This window comes from Euprymna scolopes, chromosome 3 (assembly GCF_053919585.1).
Source record: "Euprymna scolopes isolate OS-2025 chromosome 3, ASM5391958v1, whole genome shotgun sequence".
NCBI classification, from domain to species: domain Eukaryota; kingdom Metazoa; phylum Mollusca; class Cephalopoda; order Sepiida; family Sepiolidae; genus Euprymna; species Euprymna scolopes.
Genome location: NC_136484.1, coordinates 46,743,013 through 46,763,174, shown reverse-complemented (window position 1 = coordinate 46,763,174; position 20,162 = coordinate 46,743,013). Strand labels below are relative to the sequence as shown.

At 31.8% G+C, this 20,162-nt stretch overlaps 1 protein-coding gene across 1 annotated transcript in view; it reads right to left on the bottom strand.

Moving 5' to 3' along the window:
- Positions 1-1,800, bottom strand: part of LOC145254720 (coiled-coil domain-containing protein 22 homolog) — a 66,041-nt gene extending 64,241 nt beyond the window's left edge. Inside the window, exons 1-2 of the mRNA XM_080113445.1 lie at positions 1,776-1,800; positions 839-933 (exon numbers count right to left, since the gene is read on the bottom strand). Coding sequence (XP_079969571.1) covers positions 839-891 — 53 coding nt within the window. The 5' untranslated portion in view covers positions 892-933; positions 1,776-1,800. The remainder of the gene's footprint in view (positions 1-838; positions 934-1,775) is intronic.
- Positions 1,801-20,162: the final 18,362 nt, after the last annotated feature.

Here is a 20,162-nt window from a genome sequence, read left to right as displayed (position 1 = left end):
TTATAAAATTACGTTCCACACGTTTCATCTGACCGCATCTAGTCGGTGATCACTAGGGCTAGGACAACAGCATATTCTTTTCAGTGTTTTGACTCTCGAGTGTGTATCCCTTGATATCTTATATGCTTTTATATAAAGTGATGTGGTTGGTTCTCGGTTTATTAACTGTGTCAGATATATACTTGAGAGTCAAAACAATGAAAAGAATATGCTGTTGTCATAGCCCTATAGATCACCATTAGCCTCTTAGATGGTAAATTAAATAACAACCAAGACGAGAATAATAATGCGAATAATCCAGATAATACAAAATATATTGTTTAATTTGTTTATTTTCTCCAGAATACTGTTATTACTAGTGATATTAAGGTACTTACGCAGAATACGGACCGTGCTGAAATAATGATATTATTTAGAAACCCATTTTTAACCTGGGGAGGGGATTTTTGTAACTATTCTGTACTTTCCTAGAACACAAGTTAATGACCAAAAGATACGATAAAAATTGAATTTAACTTAAAAATCCTATCCAAAACAAATAGCACGGTCCGTATTCTGCATAAGTACCTAATATTAATAAAAATGTTACTAAATTATTTGAAACCATAAATAATGAAAATGAAATCACCACCCACTAAAAAAAAACAAAAAAAAAACAATCACACGAACTGTTCGTTCACTGCTCTAAATAGATACAATTATTAGAATAGAAAAAAAATATCTATATATATATATATATATATATATATATACATATAAATAATACTTCATATAAATATTACATTTAAATGACAGTTGGGTAGGAAAAGGTTGCGTTAGAATAAACAAATACGTTTACCATTGAAGATTAGTCCGTAGCGAGTGGATGATGATTTCATCCACCTCCTCCATCTTTGCAGACGATCATGTGGTTTCCGGTATCACAGCTCCGCACTAAATATTTAATACTGCAGTTAATATATATATATATATATATATATATATATATATATATATATATATATATATATATATATATATATATATATAATTAATAATAATTATTATCTATTTAAAAAATAAAAAAAGTAAACTCAAATACAGGCAAAATAGTTTGTAATAAAATAATAAAAATTATATTTTCTATTTAAATATGTATATGAATAAGTTAATTTATGCGTTTATTTTTGTGCAATTGTTTTTAAACGCACGAAAATATGAATTGGAAAAAATCGGCTTTCATTCATAAAGATAAAGCGTATAATAACTGATTTGAGGGGGGGGGGTTCTAATGCGCAAAAATAAATAAATAATACAGCAAGCATGTAATATTTACACACATTTTCAAGTTTAATACGTTTTTTGTTTTTTCCTTTTTAATCGAGCTTGATAAATAAAAAGCACTAAGGTATTATTGGAACACTAATTCACTCCTCCCTCAATAAAATAATATGTTTTGATGCGATTAAAAAGTTGGCGGTACAAAAAATAAAAAACAATTTTTGGCGCTTCTTTGGTATTAGAACAAAAATCGAAATATTGAATTTCAGTTAAAACCAATGGTATATCATAATTATCTGTCGAAATGAGTAAGATACCCCAAAATTATGAAAAATAATTAAGTTAAATTGATTATTAATGAAAATAATTTTCAAAGAAATTGCAAGTTCTTAAATAATAAACACAATAAACAGGGGAGGTAACTGAAGCCTTGTTTGTCTTCCAGTATTGATTGTCAACTCGTAAAAGTTAAAAAGTACATTTAATAATGAATGCAATAATATTTAACTACTTACGACATGGCAATTAAGTAGATAACATTGCTTTTAGTTGAAATTTGTAAATTGTTTTTTAATGGAAATTTTGCGGCTTCCGCTTTTCCTTCGATTTTCGCCCAATTGGTGCAATTTTTACAATTTATTTTCGAATATAAATTTAACGTAAAATGATCGCTCACTTTCAAACTATCCGACTAGATAACGTTTTCAAAGACCTGTAACCTATTTTACTTGACTTTGCATTTTAAACTTTAATTCAAGTCATTATGTATTTAAAAAAAAATTGGTACTCCTTGGGCGTTGAGTTCCATAGTGACCAGCATAAAAAAAAATAAGCGTTGCTTCCTTCCTGGCTCATGCGCACGAAACATTTTTTATTTACTGACGTTGTTTCCAAGTCTAACGTAAACAAGTTTTTGATGAGCCGTTTCATATAAGTTAACAAATTTACCGAATCTCCATTACTAATTGTCCAATTTCTACTGTACACTCTTTAACCCTTATCCTCGAGTGGCCTCTTGGCCTTGATAAGTGGTGATGCCTATATAAAATTAAAAAAAAGTGAATATGTTCGGTTCTTAAGTACAGAGGACTGAAATACTAAATTTAGTGTACAGATAGCACGTATTAAAAAGACATAAATTATGTCCCTTCAAGGCGCCGGAATATAAAGGCGAATAAAATCAGACTGTCTCCCTATATTTGAACAGTTAAAAAAACAAGGTGAGTTCGTGTATGTTTTTAATCCTTGTTTTAAAAAGTATTTTATTTAAAAAGGACATGGAATATAAGTATAAATATGGATAAATTCTTAACAATGAACAATTGAACTACTCATCGAATACTAGTTTTTATAGGTAAGTAATTTTTTGGAATGTATATATATTTTTTATAATCGAAGGAAGTAAAGTTTCGTTTTTTTTTTTTAAATCTTTTGAAAAAAACAAATATTGCATAATTTGCTATTAAACCTGTTATTTTTTTTTTTTTTTTAATTTTAGTCTTTGCTCTTTTAATTATAAAAAAATTAGGGTTTGAATTACATTTTTCAAGAAGTTATAAACTTCGAAAGACAGTAAGTCTAAATATTCCAGTGTTTACCACAAATTTTTACTGACGATTTCTGACACTGCTACTGGTGCACAGTTATGAGTCCTCAACTAGAATAGGCTATCAATCGATTTGATTGAAAAAAATTGGAGATTGCAGCGATTTCAATGACAATAAAAATATGGGAATGTGAAACATTTGTTGTATTGGAATTTCATTCCTGTTTAATCTTTCTTCCTCTCTTTTTCATCTTCTTCTTTCTTACTCTTTTATCTATTTCTGATGTGATGATGATGATTGCTGTATCATGTGACTGTATTGACTTGCTGATTGGTTTGGGAAGTTCCTGCTTGTTTTTTGAAGATTTACGTTATTTTTCCAGTCGAGGTTTCGGCACCCACTGGTGCAGGACCTGTGAACATTGTCTTCATAAAAAAGACGTAAAAATTATAAATAGTCTTAACTGAACTTTAAAATAGTTGGTACAATTTAACCAAGTGAAGGTTATGTTTAGCCAAATGTCGTGCCTAGACTATAAAAACTCAAAGGAGAAGACATGTCAGTAAAGACATAAAAATCAGTAACGTCAGTGCATCAGACGGTAAAAGATAGAATATTTCTTCAAGGAATGAAGTTGTTTAATGGCACACATGAAGTCGAAATGCTGCAAGGCTAAGGTTAGCCGGATTACAGATGGAAAGTTGACTTTGACATGCACGATAAAGGAAATTTTGCTGAGTGAGGTGGTGGAAACTGAGCTACAGAAGAGACGAAATTACAAGAATTGCCAGATGAACTTTAATTGAACATGCATGGTTTTATTTTCGTCATCCACAAGGAATTAACATGGGTTTATTTACCCAAAGTTAAAAAGAGACATTGCGACGATTAAGGTGAAGTAACTTATGTTGACTTATTTTCGTCCACATGTAAAAAGATAATATGGTCGTCCATTGTAAAAAGCATTTCAGTAAATGACTTCTTTCTATCTATCTTTCTGTTCTTCCTTCTTCGATTCCTCACTCACTCTACTGTTTTTTTTTTTTTTTTTATATATATATAGTTATGTAAGATTTGTTGGATCTTGCTAACGGGACAAATTTGACAGTTGCAGATGCAAGTAAACATTTTACATTTTCTTATTTTTTAATAATTTTTTATTTTTTACCTTTTTTTTTCCAATAAATTATTTTATCTTCAAGACGATCGTTTTTTGCTTCTTGCTTGTTTTTATTGCTGCATTTTTTAAGTACCTTGGTAACTTTGACTTATGGGATTGGACATAGCAGCAAATTTTCTGCACAGTTGATCATCATACAATCCCGGATATTGTTGGATCTTCCAACTAGATTGTGTGTGTGCATATATATATATATATATATATATATATATATATATATATGTAGTAATGTGATTGATAATTTAAAATTCAAATTAGAATTAAAAATTAAAAATCTGTTTCATAAGAAAGAACAACAACAAAGTCAATAATTTGTACAATCGTTTCGGAAACTATTTTTTTATTGTGATAGACATTAAGCCACGGACAATAATTTTGACATATAGTTTTTTTCAAACAAAGTCTCCTCATCAGCAAAAGTACATTTTCGTACATTTATAAGCTACAAGCAACATCTAAATGAATGCTTTGACGATAATTACGGTTTTCAAAAGGCGAACAATTAAAAGATACATCTGCCTTACTTAAAAATTGCTAGGTTTATTTATGGTGTCTTTTACATATATAAAAAAACCCACCCCAATACTTTTGCTGATGAGGAGACTTTGTTTATAAAAAACTATATGTCAAAATTATTGTCCGTGGCTTAATGTCTATCACAATAAAAACATCGTTTCCGAAACGATCGTACAAGAATATTGACTTTGTTGTTGTTCCTTCTTATGAAACAGATTTTTAATTTTTAATTCTAATTTGAATTTTAAATTATCAATCACATTACTAAATATTAAAGTAGCTCTAGGATATTTGCCTATCGAGCTTATTATATATCTGAATTACAACGAGCACTGTTCTTTTCTTGTATTTTAATTAAATTAGTAATTTTACTATCACATTAAAATACACTCTGCTCTTTAGACTACTGTTCTAACTCCCGTTAAATTATATATACACACACACACACACACACACAAACCCTTATCCTCGAGTGGTCTCTGGGCCTTGATAAGTGGTTATGCCTATGTAAAAAAAAATATTATATCATATATATATATATATATATATATATATATATATATATATTTAAATTAAAATACATCACAGAAAAATGTTTTAATCATACAAATATGTGGTTTATTCAAAAGATTAATTTTTTGTATTTATAGTTTAAATAAAATTTCCGCCATATTGGTTGTGCGCATATAGCGCAATTTAGAGTTCAATTTTCACAAGCTCTACACATTAAATTGGTTGCAAGATCTCACACACTTTCAAAACTTTCACCAAAAACTGCGAGAGCTACTTTCCTGAACGGCACCACAAGAAATAAATGACCACTGGAACTTGCTCAATACTGCCATCACAGCATCATGCAAGAAAATCCTGGGCTTTCAAACCGAGAAACATTAGGACTGATGAAGAGATTAGGTGACTCATCAACGATAAAAGAAAAAGTTTCCACTCCCGTTTGAACCACCTGTGGTCAACTGCAAAAAGACAATGGTATTGGGAATGCAAGGCCACCATCCATGAAGCCACATGCACTCTTAAGAATAATTGGTGGAGGAACAAAGCAAGCGAGATCCAACAACTTGCAGACCTGCACAACACTTGCAGTTTCTTCAATGCCACACAGCCATCTATGGACCCCTAACACAGAGTCAAGCTCTCCTCAAAAGCAAGGAGGGATCAACATTGCTCAAGAGTACCTCAGCTATCAACTCCAGATGGAAGGAACAATTTGAAGAACTGCTGCACCAAGGCAGGCTGTACAACAACAATGCCTTGAATGCCATTCCTCAAGCACCCATCAACGCATCTCTTGGCAGAATCTCAAGCCTCCAGGAAGTCAAGGAGGAGGTCAAATCCTTGAAGAATAACAAGGTTCCTGAACTTGATCATATCCCAGCTAAAGTCTACAAAACTCCTGACTCAACTGCATAAACTAAAATCATCAAAATCTGAGAAAACCAAAGAGTTCCAATAGACTTCGAAGATCTATTACAGGAAAGATGACCAGTCAGAATGCAGGAACTACAAGGCCATCTCTCTCCTGGAAAGGTCCTTGCTTGTGTGCTAAACGGTTTCCTCTGTCTACTCACTGAAAGTCCTCCCAGAAACACAAGCTTGTTTTTGCCCGAATAAGCCCGGGGACAGGGCAGATGTGCTGCTCCTTCCCTCACCATCGGGTCAGTGGTATTTCCACCAGGACAATGAACAAGTTCACAACTCCATCCTTGCCACAGACTATTTGACCAAGATGGACATCAAGACAGTTATTCCCTAAGCTTAAGGAAAATCTTAGAGGCTGTTGTTATGAGACAAAAAGATGAAAGAGGCTGTGATGAGGGTCATTGACATGCTCACACAAGAGGACTTCCACAGGACCTCCCAGAAGTTGTTGGAATGGAACAACAAGTGCATTGCAGCCAGAGGAGATTACTTCGAAGAGGAACTAGAGTTTCATGTGTGTACTATCAATAAAAGTGCCCATACAAAAAAGTTTGTAAACTTATTGAAGTCACCTCATACTTATCATTGTCTAGTTTTTGACTTTGAAGTGGTATTTATTTTAGCTCCTTACATTAAGTGGCTTCATGTTTCGTGTAAAAGTGATTTTAAAAAAAATTACACTGAGGTCCACTTTGATTTAGGTAGAGTAGTATCTGTCAGGGTTCTGTCTATTGGTTAAATCAGATTATGTCTTTGGCACGACACAAAACTTCATCCGGTGATATATACAAATCTTTTGCCCGGTTTGCTTGTGTGAAAAAAAATGAACAAGTTTTGACAAAATCAACAAACACAGGTTTCCTCAACTAATTTTAGTTTTTGCATGCTATTTTTTTTTTTTTGTGCCATGATGCAGATTCATTCTAGATTTGCAAAAGCATATGCCACATAGACATATGACCTATAGAGAGAACTTGAATACCTACTAGCTATTGTTCTCCAGTGTCTAAGGCCTCTCTATACAATAATGGCCCAAATAAGATCTCCTCAATATAGCTAACCCACACTGGCTTATATGGTACACCATCTTCAAGTAATGTTGTCTATAGTAACATCACTAAACTGGAGGCTCCACCAGACTAGATGCATTCTTGTCCTAGAATCTAGTAAGTCCAAGAAACCACAAGAAAATATACTATAACATATTTAACTGATCAATCGGGGAAAGAAAATTAATACTTTTAACTTATTAACTAACTCAACATTTGAGACGTAAAGGATATTTAATATAAGATTCAAATATCTATCTCATATAGAAATCAAGTGTTACCTTCAAGGAAGGGATTCCTTTGATTTTTGAAAACTTCAACGGAAAATGAAACCAAAGTGAATGGTTATGTAACACAGCACATATGGGCATGTGTAAGGAAACATTAGCAGCAGCAGTCATTAAACCACGTATGCAAATTAGCAAATGTGCACAAACTTGTGTCATAAGAAAAGCAGACAAAAATACTTCACGTGTTGAGAAGATAGACGCGTAAATATGAGGGCGAGAAAGCGCTGGCTAGCAGCCAGCATGGGGTGGCAAGGAAACAGACTTTTTAAAAGCACATGGGTGTGTGAAAAAATTTTGGAAATTGTTGTGGGAGAATCACCCTCCAAATGGACTAATCCATCGTCCATATAAACTATAACTCATGGTGATCCGGAGGAAGGAACTAATTCCAGAGCGACCCTCGCATGCTCGGTGAATTACCAACACTTTCCATTTATAACCTTTCCATTGTTTTCATGTAATATATGTTTTAAACTGTTATCCATTATTCCGTTCTTCTTGTGGCTATTTGCGAGCCATAACAGAAATATAATAAAATGCGTTGTTTTGGAAGAACCACAAATAAATGTATTTCATTTGCATTTTAAAAAATGCAGAGTCGGACTTTTATTTCTTTCCTTTGTTTGTTTGTTTCTTTGCGGCGGTGCTGGACAGCATGTGGGTCCAAGAGGTTTGAACTGTAGCACACAAAGTTAAAAACTAATGACCATGTTAAAATAGAAAGCATTAACAATAAGAACTAAGTGAAACTCTTCTGGATATTGATGGTTCCATCCTTACTGCAAGTGATGAAAAAACTAATACTATAAATTTATACTTCATGCTTGACAGAACAAGAAGAATATACCTCTGTGACTCAGATAGTGTTTGGAATGCAGTACAAGTTTCTGAGTTCAAAAAGATGCAAATGAAGGTCAGGGTTACATTTACATTGCATCCAATGTAACAACCAAATTGGTAATAGAAATAGCTGGAATATCATTTATTGTGCATTCAATTCCAAGACAAAATATCTTACAATTTACATACGACCAGACAAATTTCGAAAATTGAAATTAAAATAAAATTAAAAATTCAATTTTACTATGGTTGGCACATAAAATAAGTAATGCAAAAAAAAAAAAAAAAAAAAAAAAAAAAAAAAAGAGTAAAAACAAACATAAATGATAAAGAAAATTCCATGGTTGGATATTTTATTCCCGGGTAAAATAATAATAGAAAAAAAAATCTATTCAACATATACAATGAGCTTGAAAATACAAATTTTTATATGAATGACGTGCAAAGTTGATGAATACTCATGCAGGCACATGTTCCGATACGCACACACACACACATACATACATACACCTTTTCATAGTATGTTTAACATACAGGAATAATCTCTACAATCAGAGAAAACTGGAAATATTAAGTAGTTGACAGGAAATAGGAGGGTTGCATCTCTTCCTCTTATGTATTCACAAATGCATACATACGCACACTAACATATATATATACATACATGGCCCACACAAAAGGTTGAATAGACAAAATTGTAAGAACCTCATACATCAAAATCAACGGGAGAGTCCAGGATATATATATATATATATATATTATACATACATACATACATACATACATACATACATACATATATTATACATACGTACATATATATATATTACACATGCATACACATATATATATATATTACACATGCATACATATATATATATTACACATGCATACATATATGTATATTACACATGCATACATATATGTATATTACACATGCATACATATATCATACAAACATATATTATACATACATACATGCATGCATATATTATACATACATGCGCAAATACATGTAACACACATACACACATATGCGCATACACACATGCACATATGATAGGTTATCGGTATTATTAATAGAAATACAAAATATTAAAATCGTTAAAACTTGTTTACTGGTTGATAAAGCTAATATTTTTCAGCAAATGGAAACTTCCTTTGGGCATATAGTATGATGGAAAATATACAAATGTGAAAATTATTTGCTTCCTCATAAACTGCATCACATTACAATGTTATTCTTTGTGGAAGGTCTCATTGACTGAAACATTAATAATGAGTTAATAAGTTTTAGCAATTTAGAAAATTTTTAATTCATATACACACACCCACTTTACTTTTGTTTACCTGATATAAGCAATTTATTTTATTACATTTTCACCCCAAACAAGGCACATTGCCACTTTGGTGTAGAGGGCTACTATCAGGGGCAACAACTACTGGGGTACTATGTAGGGATTTGGGCAGCAAGATGTTGGTTCACGTTGCACTTGAACTTCTGCATGTCAGTACAGTTAGGGAACCAGTGACCTGGAATGGAATTCCAAAGTCTAGCGGTTCTGGGGAAGAAACTACTGGAGTAGAAAGATCTTTTACATCTAGGGATCTCTACAGTGTGGGGGTGGGATTTTGCAGCTTGTCGGGTCTGTCGAGGGTGTTCACGTCGTGGGAGCACAAGTGCTTGCAGTTCATCAGAGCATTCACCATTAAAATACTTGTAGAACAGGCAGAGGGATGCAACGTTTCGTCGATGGGACAGAGGCTGAAGCTTAGATGCCAGTTTAGGGCCTATCAGATTTGCGACTCTCTTTTGAACTTTGTCAAGGAGCGAGAGACTAGTAGCCGACATGATTTGACATGACTGATAATCGATTTGCACTCTTTAATAAAGTTATAGTAATTTCTTGCAGAATAGAGTTTTGAAGCATAACGAATATGAAAAAAATGTGTATACTTTTGTTGCTGGTATTCAAACGGTCATACTGCTTCTTAAACAGCCACTAATATCACGAGAGCATATCAGAAGTCTGCAGGCGATAAGGTAACATAAAGATGGTTCCAGAAAGGCAATGAGAACCTAGGTAGAATTATGCCATGCACTCCTGACAATGAATATTTGAAAGCAATTGTTGAACAAAGCCCATCATAAAGTGTCAGAGAAATTATCTAAGGCATTTCAACAGTGTTTGATTTGAAGTAAATTGGTATAGTGAAAAAAACTTTAGTTTTGCATGAGGTCACGAAACGTCTATTTCCCCTCTCATTTTGTTTTTATCCAACCACTGTAATACTTAATGCCTATGAAAATTTAGAAAAAGCATACACTTTTTTTTGATGTTGCTATCTAATTTACATATGGTTGTCTTTATCACAAACATGTAAATTAGATGCCAAAATAAGTTTCTTCACATTTATATAATATAGAATTAAAAAGCCTTATTCTTAGTTAGGCAAAAAAATAATGCCTTAAAATATATGTAAGGGTGCATAATTTTTTTTAAATGCAATCAAAATATTAAATAAGTGTAGTGGTTGTTGATAGCAGTTTATGAATATATATATACATATATATATATATTAGATTGGTGCAAAAATAATGTTGTTTTTATCGGATATATGCATCAAAAGACATCATTATTTTTGCATCAACCTAATATATATATATATATATATAGGTTTAAATGTTAAAATCCAGTCAATATTATCTATATATATATATATATATATATATATATATATATATAGACAAAATGGCTGCACGCATTTTTGTATGTCCAACAAAGGCTTTTTTTTCGGGGAGGGGGGGGGGTACTATTCTTTAGAACTTTTTATATATTCCCTAGATTGTAATATCTACAATTTGTGAACAGAGATCGTCTATATCTTTTATTTGAATGACTCACAAAATTCATGCTATTTTGTTGTGTCGCGTGTTTGTTCAGCTTTTCCGTATAAATAAAGCGAAAGTCACTGATGCGAAGGTGTTCAGCGGCCTTTCGTGCCAAGACATCTTGAAAGCAATAAGCTTTGATCAATTGAGGAAAACCCTTCATATCAGACAATTGCTATTCATTTGAGAGTTCCCCTTTTTTGAGGGGGAAAAAAATCATCAAAAAGCGTTAATTTCTGGTTCTGTGTGAAAACCCATTCACTTACTTTCACTTTCTTTTTCGCTTTCGTGTCACAGGTTCGAGCCTGCCTGCCTACTAAGACTTTTTTTCTCAACACCCACCAACACTCGGGCAATGCCAGGTACCCTGGCTAGTATATATCTCTTTATTAGAGTGGTAAAATTTTAATATAAGTAAAAAAAGATGGACCATATTCAGGAGATGTTTAATCGACTAAAATACAAATAGAATAAAGAGAGAAAAAAAACATTACTGTTAGAATTATTTACCTAGACACATTGGGTTAGGTTATATATATATATATATATATACAACAGACTTGTTTGGTGAGGAGGGCGGCTAGTCTCCCTGAAGGATTAAAAACAAGACCTTTCAAAGGGCGAATGAACCCTTTTTCTGGGTCAATGGCCAACTAAGTACCGTGTATATTTGTGTGTGTGTATATGTGTGTTGGGGTGGAGAGGGCTCCCGTAAGCTGTGGTGAAGACAACCTTTCTAGAAGAAGCAAACCTCTGATTTAAAAACACCATAAAGCGGGAGACCAGTACCCGCATTAAGCTGGTCTGCAGTTTAACTTGTTGCTGGCTATCTTGCTCTTGCTTGTTGCTGGATCTCAACATTTTGAACCGAGAGAGAGACTTAGCTGTCGTACAAAGCTAAGACTCTGTAACATCATCTGTGTATAGATACTCCCTCAGGCATTTGTCTATTAAAATGGTCCTATGGCGATGGAAGTAATTTTTGGGCTCGTGGACTTTAAGTATCTGAGAGAGTGGCAATCGTCTGACAAGAAGTTGCAATCATTATCATATACATATATGTATATATACAAGTTGCAATCATCATCATATATATATATATATATATATATATATAATATTTTTCTGTTTTTTCCCCCCTTCATTCTATTCATATTTTAAAATCCAGTTTAAAGTTAAGCTTTCAACGTCATATCATAAGATCTTTAAGCCATGCTATATGTTAGTAAATTATATATATATATATATATATATATAATTTTCCTATTTTTTGTTCCCTCTTTATTTTATTCATATTTTAGTTGATTAAATATCTAAACAGGGTCCATTTTTTTCTTATATATATATATATAAGAACAAAGAATTAATAAAACATGTTAAAAACACTTTAAGAAGAGTTAAAAACATTTAATTGTCAAAAAGGAAAAACAAATTAAGGGGATTGTCCTTAATCCATGGAGTTTCGAAAGAAATACTTTCCTTCTCATCATAGGGTAGGAATTAGCAAAATGCGGAATCGGATTTTGCTTGCAAAGCGTTTAATGAATCTACAAGTAAGCCATAGAGCTTACTTGGTCAGGATTACTTTATGAATATTAATTCTTTAATATTTATAAGATATTTTAAGTTTGCTATTTTGGATTATTTTTGTAAACTTAATTGTAATTTTTTTTTTTTTTTTTTTTTTTACAGTTATCACCACTTATCAAGGCCCGGAAGCCACTCAGGGATAAGGGTTATTGCAAGTACATTATGTTAGTGTGGAGATTTGATGAAGTGTTTAATTAAGGGGGCGGTTCATTAGGAATTTGTTAACATTGGACTTGAAGACATCCAAGTTGTAGTCCGGAGGGAAGCAGGCAGACGGAACAGAGTTCCACAGGCGTGCAGTTCTAAGAAAGAAGCTTTGTTCATAGAATCCGCGTTTTGATTTAGGCACAGATATAGAGTGGGGGAAATTTTTCACAGTGGATTCAGCTAGACGGGTGTAATTCTTATTTCATTTATAATTTATATATATATATATATATATATATATATATATATATATATTTATATAGTGAATGTAATTACATTGAGTTTCTTAAATAAGGATTGGTATATATTATAAGAAAATATATTTCCATATATATATAAATATATATAGCCTTTGGATTATTATGGACCATCTTCTTCCAATTACGGGATGTCTTTGGATTTTACTTGTACAAATGGAAATTCTTTTAACTTTCTTGAAGTTTTGCATTTGGATTTTTTATCTTCCACCAGACTATCCATTCATGTGTAATCACCTTTTTTTTTTACCATATTCCCTCTGCTTAACTTATTTTGTTTTCAAGTAAGATCTTTGACTTACTTGTTGTTTCATCAAATACTTCTGCATGCAAAATCCAATCCCGCATTTTGCTAATTCCTACCCTCTGATGAGGAGAGTATTTCTTCGAAACTCCGCGGATTAAGGACTATCCATTTATCTAGTGTTTCCTTCTCAGATTAAATTTGTTTTTAACTCATTTCAAAGTGTTTTTTAACATATTTTATTAACTGTTTGCTCATATATATTTCATTTTTCAAAGTTTGGTATGCGTTTTATAAAGCACTCAATATTTAAAAACGTTAATTTCTAAATCAGAGCAAAACAATAAATCATAAATAAATATTGTCATAAATATTATTTATTCCTATCAGAAATTTGCATAAGGCATGAAACAGGTAAACAATATGTGTGTTGGCTGGATTTTAAAATTTAATTTTCATTTGTTATTGTTATACCATGTTATTAGTAATAAATTGCTCGAAACAATAGTCATTAGAAACATACGGTACATATGCACGGGTTTTTTTGCTTATATTGTAAAATTGAGATTTTAGTCTGTATGACTTCCTAAGAGCAAATACGCTATTTAATAATAGTTGGATAGTGCCATCTCTGGGGAGGTTGCAAAAATTGAAACTTCAATTTCTTGATTTAAGCTAAACAACCATAATATATATATATATATATATACTTGTTTATTGTTATATAAACATGCTCACATCCCGCTGCTACAAATAGCCACTTGTTTCAATCAAACAACAGATATCATCAGGCAGCGACTTGACTATTCAAAAGTTCAATGAACTTTTGAATAGTCAAGTAGCGGGATGTGAGCATGTTTATATAACAATAAACAAGTATTATCAGCTCTTTTTATTGAGCACTATCTAACAACCTCGTTGAATTCATTAGTCCATTACTTTTGAATATAAAAAAACCCGAGTATATATATATATATATATATATATATATTCCAGGTTGAAAATATTCAAAACATGGTCATTGATAGTGCTCAATCAAAGAGAGAAAACTTATGATTTTTATTTCCTTTAAGTAAATACAGTCATATCTTGCTATGATGTGCAAGCCGTTTCGATCATTATTGATCTCATCAGGCAAGAAAAAATTCTGAAAACTAAAAAAAGTTAAAAAGGTTAAAGTTAAATTTTCAACTTCCTATTCTAAAATTTTTAAACCATGCTATAAGTTAGTTTTTCAACTTTTTTTAGTCTTTTAATTTTCAGAATTTTTTCTTGCCTGACGAGATCAATAATGGTTGAAATGGTTTGAACATCATAGCAAGATATGACTGTATTTACTTAAAGGAAATAAAAATTTACACACACACATATATATATATATATATATATATGTAGTCATTGATATACAGTACTGTTTCACTGTATCACAGCTCATCAGTGCAGCTAGACAGGCAACTACCTCAAGCCAGAATCAAAACCCAATCACCCTTACGACAGTCAAGGCTTTCAACCATTACGCGAATTGGCAAGCATATATATATAAAATGGTAAGATATAAACATACATGTTTCTATCAGAATAAAAAAATTACAAGTGAAAAAAATAACAAAGAGAAAAGAACTTATTTCAACACTCATTTCATTCTTCATTGAAGGTGATAATATTGTCGAAAAATTTCAATCCCTACTGAAATAAGGTAAAATATACCTATACTTGCTCCTGCATCCCCAACCACAGGCTGAACTGAAACTAAATCAACATAAGAACGGGTTACGTATTCGATTTTCTTGTATGCCGATTCTACATGAGTGAGAGAGATTACATACAACTTTAATGGATATAACTTGTCATACATACTTACTTTCAGTCTAAATGCATTAAAAATGCACAAAATATTTCTCAAATGTTCATGAGCAAATGATCGTAAACATTTTTTTTTTTTTAAATGTCTGGTATTTTTACCTTTTGTTATTTAATAAACGTTAACATATTTGATAACAGGTGATTATTGTTGACGAGCAGACAAACAACTTTTGATGCTCCTGGCATTAATTGGACCGAAGTTGACAAGAATAAGATTAATCTGTGCATATTATGCGATAAAAATATTAAGTGCTGGGTGAAATAATATAAGACGTATTTTTCTATTCGCCATGTTTGTTTGGTTGTTAAGACAAAAGAAAGAAAAAAAAAAAGATGATTTAAAATTATAATAATTTTATAATTATTTTATACAAGTGGCATATCGAAGTGGATAAAGATGCAGACTGTGCTCTTGTCATGTCAAGTTTGTGTTTTGTCAGTATTACCGGATCAGTTTCACTAATACCCTTTTTTCTTAAAATTTCATTTTCACCCCAAACAAGGCACAGTGCCACTTTGATGTAGGGGACTACTATCAGAGACAGTACTTGCAGAGATCGGAGACAATAGTTGCAGGGATACTATGTAGAGAGTCAAGCAGCATGATGTTTATTCACATTACACTTGAACTTCTGCATATCAGTACAGTTTGGAAATGTACGAATCCATATATCTTTCTTTCAGATTTGAATTAAATAGTAAAATAGATTCTCAATCTTTGATTGTGCAACCACTAAAGGAGAAGAAAAGTTCTGAAATAACACTGGTCCTTTGTCTGCTTATGCAAATATGGTTTCTAGTCAATGAACTCAAGCAATGTTCATTTAGAAGACATGTTGTTGACGATTGCAAAAATCATTATATTATTGTAGTCTTTCTGTATAGGTACCCTTACTAAATACCAGTTTTAATCTTCCTCTGAGATCAACAGATTTAAGCATCGTTTTTCAAACTCACATTACACATCTATCATGTCATTCTTATAGCATTTATTTCCATATTCCATATTACACTTGCCCTTAACTCTCACATCCATACATCATCACACTGTGCACACATGCATGATAAACTATAAATATTTTTTATTTATTTTTTACCTTCTCTCACCAAGTGGTTTCATGCCTTGTTTCAAACGATTTCTATTACAAAAAATATCTATATCATCAAAAATGTTGGATATAGCTGGGAAAAGAATATTGTTCATATCTCAGTGACAAAGCAATTAGATTATTAGTCATACAAGTAGTATTTTTATCTCCTTACATCAACTTTCATGTACATGCTGTACATGGTTGACGTCTATTTAAAAGTAAGATATATACTCTATATATCTATAAAAGTGGAAATGTGTGTGTGTGTGTGTGTGTGTGAAAGGACACTTCTCAACCTATATACTCAATAATTTTTTTTTAACTACAAACTTGAAATTTGGTATATAGAGTATTCAGACATGTGGAAAACTTTTTAATTGATTTTCATCCAGAGAAAAGAAATGCTAAGGAGTAAAAATTGAAAAATTGATATGTGCAGGTCATTGGATTTTTGTCTGTTTGTCAACTGTTTCACAAATGCGCTTGCGTGAATCATTCACATGACAGATTACTTATGTTAAGAATAAGTAGGTCTGAAAATACTTTTTAAAGATCATGTCAAGCTGACCAAATGGTTATTATACTTGACTCAATGTCTTTAGGTTTTAGTTTCGATCTCAGCTTGAGTATTTTTCTTCTTTTTTTTTGTTTTTTTTTTACTTACAAGAAGTGAACTGTTTAGAAAAAACATAATACTCGCATGTACATGTCTCAGTTTCTTTCCGGTTTTTTTTTTTTTTGCTTTATTTTTTTTTTTTAAAGGAATTTAACATTACATTTAATACCTATAGTATTTCTGTTTATAATACATAAGAATTCTGCATTAATTAAAATATAATATTCATGCATATGTTATGACTGGGCAACTCCAGGCGACCTGCTAGTTTATTATATAAAGGGCAGTATGTGTGTGTGTATGTGGGTATGTTCAGCTAAAAACTACAAAACAAATCGCCACAAAGTTAGTATATTCTTGATTAGCATTGCCCTGGATAAATAATAATATCTAAAGTTTAGAAAAAAAAATTATTCATTTTGGATCCTAAACTGATGCAGATTTTGTCAGGAGAGATTTTTTTTTTTAGCCACTTGGAGGTGACGGTGGTTTAGTGTCCCAAGTTTTGTTCCACGAAAATCACTTTCACTTGGGATGTTCCAACCTTCATGTGGTCCCTCCCATAGAATGCTGTCAGAAGTAGAAGAATGATTTTATCACATGAAATGCAAAGATTCACTTTTTTTTTTTTTTTTTTTAATCTTGGGTTCAATCAAAACTAGAAGCACACACTGGCTTTCACTCAATCATTTCAGAGGAAGAGATACAAGATATGAGACAAACTCACTTTTTCTTTCATATATTCATTTTGTTAAGGCTCAATGGTCTGAGTCTTGTTTTTTTTTCTTCTTCTTTTTTTTTTTTTTTTTGCAGCAGACACATTCAATACATTTTTTTAAACCCGGAACTAAAACTAAACAGCAAAATATTATTAATTATTGTATAAAGATGAGAAACAGTTTGTTTTTTTTGTGTCTCCAAAAAAAAAAAAAAAAAAAAACGGGCACATTATATTAGTTTTTGTATATCACATGGAGTATGAGATACTCAAATGAGAGAATGTGCATTTTTTAGATGTGTTCATTCAACCTGTGCGCGTTTACTGATGAAAAGGTTCTTATCCAGAATTCCTAAAGTACAGAAACATTTTTATGATGTATAGACCTATCATGGAACAAAGATATCATGTTCCAAAAATTACATAGATTGATCAAGTAGTTTTATTTTTAACTAAGAAAATCAAATTTTATGAGTAAGAAAAACAAGGGACCGTATCATCGCCATCTTGGGGAAAAAAAAAAAAAAAAAAAACAAGAGCCAATAATTCAAACTTGCAAGTTAAGTCTTGCAATGCTAATGATTACACATTAATCACTTAAAATCGTTTAAAAATGATTTTCTTTATAAAAAAATAAAAACTACTAATTGCTAAAAATCAAACAAAAAATTATTTTAAAAAAACATTTGATCAATTTATGTGATTTTTGGAAAGTGGCATTTTCGTTTTGTAACACGTACATACATTATAAAGATTTTTCTGTATTTCTATTTTTGTTTTATGTAGGTTGAACTATGGACTTGCACCAATGAAAATGTTATTTCAAACGTAAGCGTGACAGATTGACAAACAGATGGTTCCTCTTCTAGAGAGGCAAGGATGCATCTTAAAAATTTGATGTTTTTTTTTTAAATTTTTTTTTTTTGAGAAGAGATGACCAATAATACAATGATGTATGGTGCTGCCCATTTTCTAGTTTCTGTAGATAACAGTTTGATGTTGGCTACTGGATGGAATAGTTCTGGCAGAACTCGTTACAAAGCTGAATATTACTAGGAAAGCAGTAGACAAGAAAGAATATACAGTAAAACAAGATAAGATGGAAAACTTTAGCACCAAAGCAGAGACTTTTGTTTTTGTCAGGACTTCATCAAAAGGCAAAAATGGAGAAAAATTTTGTTGTTCAAAATAATTTTTTTTTTTTGAAGACTAATTAACAGCTATGTATGAAGTGCTCAGAGCCAATGAAAGGTTACAAAATGAGAAGAGTGTTTGTCAGATGTTCCTCATCACAAAGGAAACAGGGTGATAAAGAGGGATGGAAGTAGCAAGAAGAAAAATGTAGAAGGAAGAGAAAGAAAAAGTGGTGGTGAAAAGAAGAAAAGTGACATGTGATGAGAAAAATCTTTACAGGAATGAGAAAAAAAAAACTTCAATCTGGTTACTATTGTTATCATCTATAATATAAATCTCACCTGTCTGTTTAAATGTATGTATGTATGTTTATATGTCTGCCTAAAACTTTTGACAGAGGCGACAGATTTTCACGAGATTGGTATCGTTAGGAAGCTTGACCCTTCGGACGACAAATATTGAAAAATTGGCTAAAAACATTAATTCCTTCATCCGCAACTGGGTACTTTTTTACAAGGAGGGGGTTGCTTTTTTTGGTGATATTTTCGAAAGTCATCCCCTCTTTTCGATTGACTAGCGTTAATTTAAACCTATGTCACTTCCGGTTTGGCGATGGGCGCAACAGCAAAGATGTCATGTTTTTTTTTTCACATTCTTTTCCTACTTCGTGCTACGGGTTCGAGCCTACCTACTACCACTTTTTTTTTTTGTTCGACACACACCTCTAAACACCCAGGCAATGCCGGGCACCCAGCTAGTATACATATTATATACATAAAAGGCATACCCATGGATATGCATGTTTCTAGCTTCCAGCCGTCATGCGCATGAGTTATAGCAAGGATCAAACTCATGGCACCAGCATCTACAGTCCGATTTTCTATCTGAGCTATGATGGTTCTTTCACCTTTTATTGATACCAATCTTTAATTTATGGAGCTCAATGTAATTACAGAGCATATAACAAATAAATGACAAAAGTCTATATTCCAAGTTACATGATGTTGACCATCTTACAATTTATTCCTTTAAGTGCATTGCCATTCACAATTCTTGACTGTACTAGTTTCGTAGCATAAAATCATTCATTTAATTATAATATCAATCAATGAATCTATTTTGCCTTTAACTTAGAAGAAGAAATAGCACCGATCAAAAGAAAAGAAAATGCATATATATATGACTGCAAAATCTTAAAATTGGAAGATTAGTTGCAATTACCTTTTATTTTTTATTTTATTGTACCAGTTTGAATTTTCTAAAATTTTAAATGGCGCAATAAATAAAAGAAAAAAGAAAAGGTAATTGCAATTTCTCTGCCAATTTTCAGATTTTGCAGTCATGTACATATGCATTTTATTTTATTTTGATTGGTTGATAGGTGCTGTTTCTTCTGAAGAGCTAAGGGCAAAAAAAAACTCTTGCTGTCT